Consider the following 13315-nt stretch of genomic DNA (forward strand, 5'->3'; position numbering starts at 1 on the left):
AGCCTTCTGGGAAACTACAACAAATGTTAATCACATTACATTTTTACATACAGGTTTCCAAGTTTGGAATAGATACTAGCTTTTCTCATGAAATCACTGGTATTATTTTTCAAATTTATCAACAAAGAAAGCAAATGGATTCAGACACATTTCTGCACTCACGTAGTGCATGCACTTCCTTCATAGGGAATGATTTCGGACCCTCCACCATCACCCACGGCCCCCGCTACACGGCTGCAAGAATCCCCTTCTTCCCCCACTGTCCCTGCATTGTTCATGCTCTTGCCTTGTGCTGCTGCAGACCAACTGCTGCCCGGGCTCCATATTCAGCCCCAATCCTTTGCCTCAGCAGGGACAGTGTGGGGACAGGAGCTTTAGGTGACTTCACGTGCCATGAGGTAGGAGCAAGGATAAAGAATGTAGAAAAGGGAGTGTCTGGTTTGCGGTCGTCGGCGTTGGAGGAAGTGTCGTGGTCCATAGGCTTGAGGCAGGGAACGGGGTCTATTGTCTGTGTTTGACTCCTGACTCGGTAGTTTGGTCGGAGGCCTTCCGCGTCTTTCGCGGGGCAGTAGGCAGAGGCTCCCGCCCCCGCCCCCGCCCCCGCCCCCGCCCCTTCTCTCGGTCCCCCGCTCCCGGAGGGACCGAGCCCGCGTCACGCCCCTCAGCGCTCGCCGATCCCTTCTCTGTCGTTGCGTCCGCATCGCGTCCCCGGAATCAGACGGTGCCCCATAGATGGCCAGCTTTCCCCCGAGGGTCAACGAGAAAGAGATCCTGAGATCACGTACTATAGGTGAACTTTTAGCTCCAGTAGCTCCTTTTGACAAGAAATGTGGTCGTGAAAATTGGACTGTTGCTTTTGCTCCAGATGGTTCGTACTTTGCTTGGTCACAAGGACATCCTACAGTAAAGCTTGTTCCGTGGTCCCAGTGCCTTAAGAACTTTCTCTTGCATGGCACCAAGAACATCACCAATTCAAACAGTTTGAGATTGTCAAGACAAAAGAGTGATGGTGGTCAGAAAAATAAGCCTCGTGAACATATTATAGACTGTGGTGACATAGTCTGGAGTCTTGCTTTTGGATCTTCAGTTCCAGAAAAACAGAGTCTCTGTGTCAATATAGAATGGCATCGATTCAGATTTGGACAGGATCAGCTGCTCCTTGCCACAGGGTTAAACAATGGACATATCAAAATATGGGATGTATATACAGGAAAACTCCTTAACTTGGTAGATTATACTGAAGTGGTCAGAGATTTAACTTTTGCTCCAGATGGGAGCTTAATCCTAGTATCAGCTTCAAGAGACAAAACTCTGAGAGTGTGGGACCTGAAAGATGATGGAAACATGATGAAAGTATTGAGGGGCCATCAGAACTGGGTGTATAGCTGTGCATTCTTTCCTGATTCTTCTATGCTGGGTTCAGTGGGAGCCAGTTAAGCAGTTTTCCTTTGGAATATGGATAAAATATACCATGATACGGAAACTGGAAGGACACCACCATGATGTTGTAGCTTGTGACTTTTCTCCTGATGGAGCATTACCGGCTACTGCATCTTATGATACTCGAGTATATATCTGGGATCCACAAACTGGAGACACTCTGATGAAATTTGGGCACCTGTTTCCCCCACCTACTCCAATATTTGCTGGAGGAGCAAATGACCGATGGGTACGATCCGTGTCTTTTAGTCATGATGGACTGCATGTTGCAGGCCTTGCTGATGATAAAATGATGAGGTTCTGGAGAATTGATGAGGATTATCCAGTTCAAGTTGCATCTTTGAGCAATGGTCTTTGCTGTGCCTTCTCTACTGATGGCAGTGTTTTAGCTGCTGGGACACATGATGGAAGTGTATATTTCTGGGCCACTCCGAGGCAAGTCCCTAGCCTTCAACATTTGTGTCACACGTCGATCCAGAGAGTGATGCCCACCCAGGAGGTCCAGGAGCTGCCGATTCCTTCCAAAGTTTTGGAGTTTCTCTCCTATGGTGTCTAGAGGGCTCAGGCTTCCCTGGTTCTAGGGTCTGACGGGACTCACTTGACACAAACCTCAAGCTTGACTGACTTCAAGTATCTGTTTGTCAGATACTTGTGGAAGTATCTGAATTGGAAGTGGAAGGAATTCCCGCCCCCCACCCTGCCCCACGGGCCACTGCGTTAGATGGTAAATACTGGCTGAAGAAAGCAGTTGGTGGTGGGGGTCAGGCATCTGACCTGCAAGTAAAACCCAAGGGGAAAGATTTTGTTTTCTTTAGGAATGGCATCCAAGAGGTAGAATTTGAATGTGACGAGATTAAATAAAAACAGAGCCAAGGTATAACTAGGAAAAGGGTGTGTGTGTGTGTGTGTGTGTGTGTGTGTGTGTGTGTGTGCCGTGCGTTATCCCCCCCCCCCACCCCATAACTATATAACCATTGCTGCGGGCCTTAATTTTGGAAAGCAGCTTGCTACTTTAACCCCGTGGTATAAAGTATTATCAATTTTAGTCAGTTTGAAAAATGCCATCTACTGTATTATTGCTAAATATTTTATTTGTACTAAGGGACAATTTTAAGACCATGGTTTTGCTTGTTTTTTTATGTTTTTTTTTTTTACATGTATCGTATGTTTCTGCAGGGAGTAATATTGGTGATTTGCCAAAGAGAAGCAATACAGTATATCCGCTTTTGCCTTCTGTTATTTGTCTTACCTGCAGATATTAAGAATGTATGCATTATGGAAAATGCTTGATTATACATTTTTGAGTTTTTTAATTAAAGACTTGTAAAAAACCACTAAAAAAAAAAAAAGAATGTAGAAAAGGACAATCCCAGAGTCCATATATTTCTGCACCCCTCTCCTGCCCTGTCCTTCCAACCCAGCCCAGGATCCCCAATCCCACCTTTCCTTTCTACCCCACTTCTTACACCCAGGCCTCCTGCTCTAAGTCTGGACAAAATGGCCAAGAGAGGGGTGGTTTCCTCTGGATGGGGCTGAATCACATTCTTGATTCTTGGTGTATTCCAGAGGCCAGCCCTTTCCATCTGTAGAGCCCTTATCAACAACATCTAACTGAAAAAGAAGAGAATGGTAAGGAAGTACAAGCAGTACTTTCTTTATTAAAAAAGAGCAGAGCCATGAATTCCAACTTGAGAATGAAAGGAATAAGAGGGGCCGAGTAAGGGATGCTCACCACAATGACAAAGGTTGGGCTATGTATCAAAAGTCTTTAAAAATGACCATACCATTTGACTCAGGCATTCCACTTCTGGGGATCAAACAATGGGAAGATAAATCAGGTCTAAATAAGTGGAGTGACATACTGTTTTCATAGAGTAGAGTCTTCATATGGTAAAGATATGGAAGTATCCCCACTTCACAGATGAATAAACTGAGGCACAGTGAGGTTAAATAATTTGTCCGAAGCCATACAGGTAGCAAGAGGCGAAGCCATGCCTCAAAACGAAACGGTTTGGGCCCAAAGGCCATGTTGTTACCCACTCTGCTCCCCTGCCTATGTCCTATGCACCCACAGCCCTCTGAGCCTGTGTTCACAGTGTTTTCCTCTCTCGGTGTGTCTGTTTCCACCACTAGAGAGAGCAGGAACCTCATCTTACTCACCTTGGCATTTCCAAGTGCCTGGCACATAGGAAATACTCAAAATATGTTTATTAAACCCAACAGAACAGTTTACTGGTTAAGTTGTCTATTCACTGGGATTTATGCTTCTACCTTTACAGAATTGTCTGTAAAGAAGGACAGAGACACAAACAAAAATACACAGATTTAATAATGATTCTTAAGAAAAAGGCTTTCTTATGATCTCACTGATATGTGAAATTTAAGAAACAAGGCAGAGGATCATAGGGGAAGAGAGGAAAAAAATGAAACAAGACGAAACCAGAGAGGGAGACATATCATAAGAGACTCAATCAGAGGAAACAAACTGAGGGTTGCTGGAGGGGAGGGGGGTGGGGTCACTGGGTGATGGACCCCGGGCAGGATATGTGTGGTAGTGAGCACTGGGTCTTATGTAAGACTGATGACTCACAGGCCTGTACCCCTGAAACCAATAATACATTATATGTTAATTAATTGAATTTAAATTTAAAAAAAGATAAAGAAAAAGGCTTTTTAGCTACTCTCCTTTCTTGGTTTGGGGTTGTTAAACAATTTAAATGAAAGATGCAGAATTTATTTTTTAACCTGACTTTCTAAATAGGGAAGTCCAAGACATTTCTCATTATATTATTTGAGAGCAAGGATCACATAATTTCTTATTCTTTTCTATACTGGGAGTGCCCAATAATATTGATGCCACTATTAAAACTATAAAATTATAAAGAGGGGGATAGTAAGGCTTTAAAAAAAAGAATTTATGTTTAGAGAAGGGAAATAAAGGAATTATTTGTGCCTCTTATGTTTACAATAAAAATATGAAATCTGATGGAATTTCATGGGACTTGTGAATATGAAATGGTTCTACAACCACCAAAAGTTCATTTAAGAAACCGGAGGTAGAGACGTCCAAAGCAAAACCACGGACACCTAAGTCCACCTGTGGCCGATTTAGTGACTTGCAGTGTTTTAGGGTCTCTGCCGTGTTACCTGTAACCAACCCCTCAGCGCTGACACCCTGGTCGTAACAAATCCAAACCGCCTCTTTGCCTTCACCTCTCAGCATTCTCAGGATTCCACAAAGCTCTTGATCAGAAATCTTCAAAGAGGAACGTGACCTCCCAAGGCTCAATTCTGATATTCAACCAAATCCAAAGAGACAAGATAACTTTTGCTGGTAGCCAGTATTTGTTGTTGTTGTTGTTTTTAAGATTTTATTTATTTATTTTGAGAGAGAGCGCACAAGCAGGGGGAACAGCAGACAAAGGGAGAAGGAGAAGCAGGCTCCCCGCTGAGCAGGGAGCCCAGTGCAGGACGGGATCCCAGGACCCTGGGATCATGACCTGAGCTGAAGGCAGACGCTTAACCGACTGAGCCACCCAGTTACCCCCGGTATTTGTTTTTGATAAACACTATTGTATTACTCAGGGCTCTTCAGGGACAGAGACAAAGAGAGAGAGAAAGAGGTCTTTATTGTAAGGAATTGGCTTACATGGTTGTGAAGGTTGACAAGTCTGAAATGGGCAGCGCACTTCTCTGGCTGGAGACTCAGAGAAGAGTTGACGCTGCACTCTCGAGTCTGAAGACTATTTAGAGGCAGAGTCCTTCTTCCTCGGGAAACCTGAGTCTTTTCTCTTACGGCCTTCAGCTGATTGGTTGAGGTCCAACCACATTTTGAAGTATACCCCACTTTACTCAAAATCTACCATTTAAATGTTAAGCACATCTAAAACAAAACAAAACAAAACAAAACAAAAAACCACAGCAACGTTGAGACTGGTGTTTGACCAAAGACTGGGTTCCGTAGCCTAACAAGATGACACATAAAATTAACCATCACAACAATGAATATTCTTTATTATGCCATTTATTGCAGCTACATTTCCTTCAGCCAATAGGACATGACATCATTTTATACCTTTCCCTGAAACAAATCAAACCAGTCCTTCTTCAAACTGTGTGCAAGATTTCTGTGTACTATGTCAAACATCTGTTGGCCAGTTTCTTCCTTGGCCTACATATGATCCAACAGTAGTGGATACAGTTTTTAGATATCAAGAGGATGGCTTTTACCCCCGCCCACACACCCCCTTCCCCCGGCTAAGTGGCTAAGTATTTCTATACCACAAACACTTCCACAGAAGCATGACAGCATAAAGTACTATCACATTCCACCAGGATGGTATCCTTCGTCAATTAAATTATCCCATTGCTTTAATACAGAGAAGTAATTGCAATCCTTTTGTTTATAAATCCGCATCTTAGATTAAACATTCATGGCATCTATAAAGGAAACAATACACAAAGTATTCCACCTCTAATGAAAGTTGAATGGTGATCTGATAGCAGGGGCTTACAGAGAGCCCAGAGCAGAAACTGTGTGGTGTCACCTACTTGCTGGTCAAAAGTCGGGGCGGCCCTCCATCTGGCCAGTGTCTCGCTTCCCCACTGCCAGACCTCTCTCTCCCAACCTAACAACTTCCTTCTTCAGTTCCCCACATCTCCCAAAGGACTATGCAAGTCCCGGACCAGGGACAATGCTCCCGGGAGCTGGATTTGGAGGAAATAACCAGGAAAATTTCATTTCTTGACAAATGGCGGCAAATCTTTAGTTGTCACGGGTAAGATGTTCTTGTTTTCTCGTTTCTCTAGAACCAGAGGGATTTCAGGTGTTTAAGTAATCAGCTTTTATGCTCACTACATGAGAAGTCTCCGTTATAGATTTACATTTAAGATGCTTCAGGTATAACCATTTGGGGAGAGAGTCTTCACTAGCAAGGTTGGGTTTGAGGAGGTTTGAGGGTTGAATGGAGTGAGTAATTTACTTGATGTTTTCTCTTTCATTTACAGGTTAGGAACCAATAATACAACTCTTCAGGTAATTACTTTTCTCAAAACCCATGTGTTTTCCTCTGGTTGCTTCTTCGAACAGTCACATTAATGGCATAATCTTCATTTATTCTATGCACATAATGTCACTCAGGCACCCGGCATTTAATGCGTGAACACATAAAACTAGAAAGCCCGTTGAAATCTTTTCTTGTGCTTTCTTTTTCCATAAAAATCTCTTCCTACTTTTAAGTACTTTTCATCATTAAGAGTACCATACGGTTATTATTTTAGAAAAAAGTAATATTAGAATCTAGAGTTCTTACACTTGTGAAATAACACTAGATTCTGACATCCAAGTGCTTCACTGTTCTTGAAGAAAAGTAATTTTGAAAGTAGCTATCATCTTTATTCAGCTTCTGAAAAACTGTTTTCCTTCATCATTTTCAAATAAGGCAAAGGTGACTGAATTCAGGTGTTACTACGTATTTTAAAATCTGTTTTACGATATAAAATGAAAGATGTTTTTTATCTCCTGTAACCTGAAAAGGTTACAAGGTAATGAACCTGGTATTTCAGATATTAATTCAATCTCTGAACAAACACAGCACAAAATGTGAGGGTGATTTTCCTGGCACTAATATATGATATGATCAAACAACTGAATTATTAATATTTTAACGGTAACTTTGAAGCATCTTCCTCCAAGTAACCTGTCATCAAAAGCCTTATTTGTGCTAAAACTTTCGTAACCACAGTCTAAATTAGAATCAGGAAGATAATGCTTCCATTTTAGTCTTAGAAGTATTAAGTGGAAATAGCTACCATTTGGGAGAATAGAATATTCAAAAGATAAAACCATCTTTGAAAGGAAAAAAATAAATAAATGTCAAGTTACGCTTTATACAAGGTGAGGGAAATCCATCGCTACAAATGTAAAGATTTTCCGTTTGATTTACAGAATGCATCATATCACAACAGTAGTCTGCAATTTGGATGCTGTGTTTCTGAGATAAGAAAGCATCTTAGCCTCTAGGAATCCAGAGAACTAAGAAGGCAGTTTCCTTCATGTTTCAGCCTCCGATAGGGCAGATTTGTTTCATGACATTAGTATAGAACTTAGGTAAATTGGAAGAAGACTTGATGCTAACATATTTAAATGCCATAAGAATCAGTCAAGAAAGGTAAAAAATAGATTTTTTTTTCCTTAAAGGTAGGGGATGGATTTTTTAAAGAAAAAAATATTATAACTCACTTATTAGGGAGCAGGAATCAGAGAGAATTAAAAGGAGGTAACCTGACTTCGTTTACTGGCCAGTTAACAATACAGGGAGGAATACCTCACACAGACTGGGAAGATTCATTGATTGTTGATAAAATGTTGTCTTCTCAAAACAAGAGACAGTGACATTTACATTCTTCTCTAAACATAATTTCAAGTCAAGGTCTTGATAGCATTAATTATGTTTCCATAGTTACATTTAACCTCTCCCAGTCACATAAAACTTACGAGAAACCCCTTTGACACAGACACTGGGATTTTTCTGCCTCCTTTATTGCTATTTATCACAATTTTCAGATGTCTGTAAAAGGGAGACAGTATTTTCTGAACACTGCTATTTCAGAGAGAAAGACAGAAAAGGGGGAAGCCAGGTCATCACCAGCTCTGTTTGCTTTGTTTTTTGGTGGTGGTATTTTACACAGAATCATGGAGGCAACCATACATCTGCTGATGAAACTGAAGAGAGAACAGGAATACCTCAGCCCAAAGGACACGGACATTTGCCATCAAGTAGCCCTTGTTCTATCCCCAAACCCTCTATCATCTCTTTAAAATCAGGCGGCTTTCCTATCTCCCTGGCAATGGCCACGGTAAGTATAGCTTGTCAATTAAACATGAAAGGAAACGTAATCTTCCCCAAACAACAAGGCTGGGGAATTTTATCTGCTGTCATATGAGAGTATTATTGAAGACAAGACTACAGACGGTTGTGATTGGCAAAAGGAGAATATAATTAAAATGACTTATTTATGGTATTTTTCAAGGACATCGGTGACGATATAATCTTTTCCTCCCAAACTCGGAGAGTCTCTAGTCACTTCCTTGGTCTGCCAATTAACTTTGGGGGAGTGAGGGAGTTGAATTCAAATAAATCACTTTATAAGGTGAGACAGGGCAGGTGACGAGTGCTGCCAACCACCGCGCTGAAAGCCATGTCGCTGTGTGAGGCAGGGCCCTGTCCTCGCGGGCAGGTGGTGGGGGAGGTGGGGCACCTGTGCCGGGCCTGGTGCTGGGGCAAGGAGCTGATCTTAGGAAATGCTTTCCTGGGGCTGCCAACTAACAGGCAGATTTGAAAAGAACCTGACAGTGAGGATTCAAGTGGATCTGGAAGCTCCTGGCTCTGGGGACCATTTGCTTAATTCCAAACTGGATGGGTTGGGGCAAAGGGCTACGGCAGAGACCCAGCAAGGAGGTGAACTAGCAAACAAGCCAGGGCTGGAGCCAATGCCTTGGCAATGGACCAAAGGCCCAGCTGTCAAGGTCAACGAGGCCTGATTGGGAACTGGGGAAGCTAAGCCCTGGGTCAAGCCAGGGGAAAAGGACCAGCTAGCGTGAGAGATCCCTTCAACTGGATTGCCTCCAAGATAGTTTTCTCAATCATAGTGAGATTCGGGACAATTTCTTCTCAGGACCTTCACCCTGACAATTTAACTTGCACACTGTATCCTGGAGCCCCAGGCAGAGACTTTTCCTGGGGGCCCCAAGAACAAGAATTAGAAGAAGCACTTCCTTCCTAAGGGCACGCTGCCCTACACCTGGGCAAGCTTGCAGAAAGCACCCAGGACCAGATTGGTCACCTGGGCGAAAACCAGTAACACTTGCCCCGTAGGAGGCCTGTCGTGTACATATAGTTCCACAGTCCGTGCACTGCACACGGGGTTCCTGCTGAGGGGGATGAGTGGGGCTTGGAACCCCTGCTGGGGAAACCGTCCAGTCTCCACCGGCTTTTTGAGTTGGCCCTGACTGCAGTACTTCCAACCCTGAATATCGCCTTTCTTTACGGTCCTCAGATGGAACATCATCATGTATAGGGACCAAGCCCCCACGTTCTTTTTTATCAGACATGTCCTCACTGGCTTCATAGAGCACCTCTCTTTCCTGTCATATTTGCAGTACAAATGGACTGGGAGGCCCACTGTCCTTTCTCATTATCACAAATCTTTCTGCCTCAATCCACCTTCCCTCTTTTGCTCGAAGGCCGGATGTCACAGGAAGATAGGTCAGCCGGGCTCTCATGAGATGATGCGCTTGCTCATGGGCCTCTCAGCCCCTGGATGGTGCCTTAACAAGTGGCTTGCCTTTCAGGGAATGAAGACAGGCAATGAACGTGGGCTCCTGCTCGAGTCTCCAGCCTCAGTGATTATTCTGCCTCTGCTGTGCCATGGAACCATAAGTTAGAGTAACTCTCTGTATTTTACTGGACAAGATAATGTTTTTAACAAAAGCATCTTTAATAAGAATGTCTTCCTGGCTCTGTAATGAATTTCTATGGAGACCGTCATTTTAGAATTTACACATATCTGGAAATTAGACTACCTTTCCTATGAAAAAAGAGAAAGACCATGGATCTATATCAGTATTTGCCTGTATATGCTTACAGAACTTCCACAAGCAATTGTGGAATGTAACAGTGGAGGGAAAGAGTAGGGTAGGAGACACGGGAGGGAGGGAGTCTTCTCTGAGTGTACCTTTTTGTACTCTCTGGATTTGGAACCATGTGAATGTGCAATCTATTTTTAAAAACACACATAGAAATTTTAAAAACAGAAAAAAAAATCACAGATGCATTCACAGATGTTTCCAAAGTCTTCTAGTCTCTCTTTATATTGTGGAAGCAAGAGAGCCTGGGTCTGAATTCCCCCACTTATCTACAAACACAAATGTGGTGTGATTGCAGACCTCCCCCATGACTTTTCCAAGGTAATTCTCTCCCTTTGGAAAATCCTGGGGGACAAAAGAATCAGACCACTCTAGCCTGAACCAGAGTTGATGGAGTGTTAAGGAAGTCCCAGAAGTGCAGATAATTGATTTTTTTCTTGGGAAAAAAAAAAGAATTTGGATTTATTCCCATTATGTGGGCCAGATGATAGTGTGTCCTTTAAATAGCAATAGCATTAATTAAACACACCCTGGGATTTCGAGATGCTGAGCCTTGGGATTCTGAATACATGTATTCCAGGGAGGTGGTTTGGAAGCTTGACCAATTCTAATCCACGTTTGGGCAGTGCAGCCGCCTGGCAAATTATCAGAGCTACTGAATCCTAATACTCACTCGAGAGTGCCTTTTGTTGTCATTCTGCCGTTCTCTTTTCCCTCCTCTGTTTGGGGTAGGGATGCCTGGGATTTCCTGACTTTGGCACACACTCTTTGCTGGGAATCTGCTGAGAAGGGGGGGGGTGAAACTTCTCTCTCCCCAGCATTCCTGTTTCTCACCTTTTGTTGACTCATTTCTTTTTTTTTCTTTTTTGTATTATGTTATGTTAGTCACCATACAGTACATCATTAGATTTTGATGCAGTGATCCATGATTCATTGTTCACGTGTAACACCCAGTGCTCCATGCAGTACTTGCCCTCCACTGGGCTAACCCACCCCCCCACGCCCCTCCCCTCTAAAACCCTCAGTTTGTTTCTTGGAGTCCATAGTCTCTCATCGTTCATCTCCCCCTCTGATTTCCCCGCCTTCATTTTTCCCTTCCTTCTCCTATGTCCTCCATACTATTCCTTATGTTCCACAAATAAGTGGAACCATATGATAATTGGCTTTCTCTGCTTGACTTATTTCTCTTAACATAATCTCTTCCAGTCACATCCATGTTGGTGCGAAAGTTGGGTATTCATCCTTTCTGATGGCTGAGTAATATTCCACTGTATATATGGACCACATCTTCTTTATCCATTTGTCTGTTGAAGGGCTCTCTCCACACTTTGACTCATTTCCAATACAACAGCCTTCTTCCTTCCCCCAGTTGAATCATCTTACAGTGAATGAGGTGTAATGACTGATGACCAAGGCTGCTGGCCCAGGTAAGATTGTAGAGAAAGTGAGCATCCTTCTCTGTGCTCTTCGGCCAGCACCTCTCTGCCCCTCCCCGCCTGCTTCCCTCCAGGGCACTTTCCCATCCTCCCCCACAACCAGGCCCTTCTCCAGAACCCAGCCTGGAACACATTCCTATAGCCTCTTTTATCAGCAGCCAATAAACCAACCCCTGGTGTGTTTGCAATACCACCTAGCAGGATCATATTAAAAATGTAAGACTGGGAGATCAAAATATTCTGGCAGAGACTCAGATGAATGAAGCTTTCATGGAGGATAACAGGCAAGGGGGTGGCTTTTTGGAAGTGGGAAGCACAGCCTGGTGCCCCAGCATAAGGTCTGGTCAATAGACGGACCTCAGTGGATGTTTGCTTGATTAATTCACTGTTCTGGACCATCCCCCAGAGAGGCATCTCAGTATGGGGCAGCAAGTATCATCCGTGTGCCCCTCAGGGGCACTCTCTACCCTTCTCCACCCTACTTTCTGCCAAAACTGACCTGGGAGGGACTCTATCAACAGGGCTCCCTCCTCTTCTGGCTTCCTATTGAGTTTGACCAATGGGAGCCCCGGAGGGAGCCTGGAGGGAGGAAAGGGAAAGAAGCCAGGTTCTGTGTAGCCAGCTGAATCCCTCTTCTCTTCTGGCAGTTCTCTCTCTGGGACTTTCTCCTTCCTGGTTCAGATCACTCTCCTCCCCCACCCCCTTCAGGTCTAGGGCAGATAGTGTTGCTAGCTGTGGGACCCTGCATCAGCCGCTGTGGTTTCCCCACATGCAGCCCACATTTCTGTAGATCATCCCTGTCTTAAACTTTCCTCGAGTTAATCATCCTGACTTCGTGCATCATCTGTTTCCTGCTGGGACTCTTACTGGTACAAGTTGGAAGGTTTGCACTGGGGTCCTGGAGCTGCTATTTACAAAATACCTGGCCTTGGGCATACACGTAACTGCTCTGCCCCCCAAATCTTTTAATTGTAAAAGGAAAGGGCCAAATTAGATTTTTTTTTTCTAAATTCAGCAAATGCTTATTGCGAACCTGTTATGTACCAGTCTCTGCACCAGATGCTGAGGAATCCATGGTGAAGGTGATCAAGTCAAGAATCTACCACTCTATTTGACAGGCTAGGAGAACAATGTTTCTTAGGACTCGCTAATTCTAAAATTCTCTAATTCCGTGATGAGCTGGTAATATCTAAGGCAAGAAAAGATTTAGAGAAAAAGCTTCAAAAATGGTTATTCTACCTCATGTTGGGGGTGGGGGCAGGCATGGAGATGCTCCCATCTGAACAGGCAAGGTTGTCACAGGGAAAATCTAAGCCCAGGGACCAGACACAAGGCAGTCAGGGCAAGGAAATTACATGTGTCTGGAAGAACGATCCAGGACCTCTGTGTTCTTCTGCATGAGTGTGTGAACGTGTGCATGTGTGGGAGTGTGTATGTGAGTGTGAGTGCATGAGTGTGTGTATGTGTGTGTGAGAACATGTGAGATAATGTTCATCATCATTATCATCATCATAGCAATCAGGAAAGAGAGGTATTCATTACAAATCCTCGAAAATTAACAAAGTGAAAAGAGAAAAACTATAAACCGTGCTTGATTGTGTTAAATAATAATGATCATTAGAGTCATTTATTAGGACCATTTACCATATTTGTGTCTAGTTACGAGGCAGCACAATGACTTATGCCTATCAGTGAATATACCAGGCTAATCTTGTGATAAGTTATATTTGATATGAAGGGAACCGTTATATAGGCAAGATGAGTCACCTTGCCTGTGCTGCAGGCCAGTGGG

The 13315-nt window shown here is 43.5% G+C and overlaps 1 protein-coding gene and 1 pseudogene across 1 annotated transcript in view; both read left to right on the forward strand.

Moving 5' to 3' along the window:
- Nucleotides 1-640: 640 nt before the first annotated feature.
- Nucleotides 641-2050, forward strand: LOC112822406 (WD repeat and SOCS box-containing protein 1 pseudogene; annotated as a pseudogene).
- Nucleotides 2051-6111: 4061 nt separating this feature from the next.
- The window catches only part of MINDY4B (MINDY family member 4B), a 34761-nt gene continuing 27557 nt past the window's right edge, over nucleotides 6112-13315 (forward strand). The window contains exons 1-3 of the mRNA XM_073891005.1: nucleotides 6112-6218; nucleotides 6448-6475; nucleotides 8131-8298. Of these exons, the coding sequence (XP_073747106.1) occupies nucleotides 6112-6218; nucleotides 6448-6475; nucleotides 8131-8298 (303 nt within the window). The remainder of the gene's footprint in view (nucleotides 6219-6447; nucleotides 6476-8130; nucleotides 8299-13315) is intronic.

The sequence above is a fragment of the Callorhinus ursinus genome, unplaced genomic scaffold (assembly GCF_003265705.2).
Source record: "Callorhinus ursinus isolate GAN/ISIS: 27379988/994484 unplaced genomic scaffold, GSC_fseal_2.0 scaffold1, whole genome shotgun sequence".
NCBI lineage: Eukaryota > Metazoa > Chordata > Mammalia > Carnivora > Otariidae > Callorhinus > Callorhinus ursinus.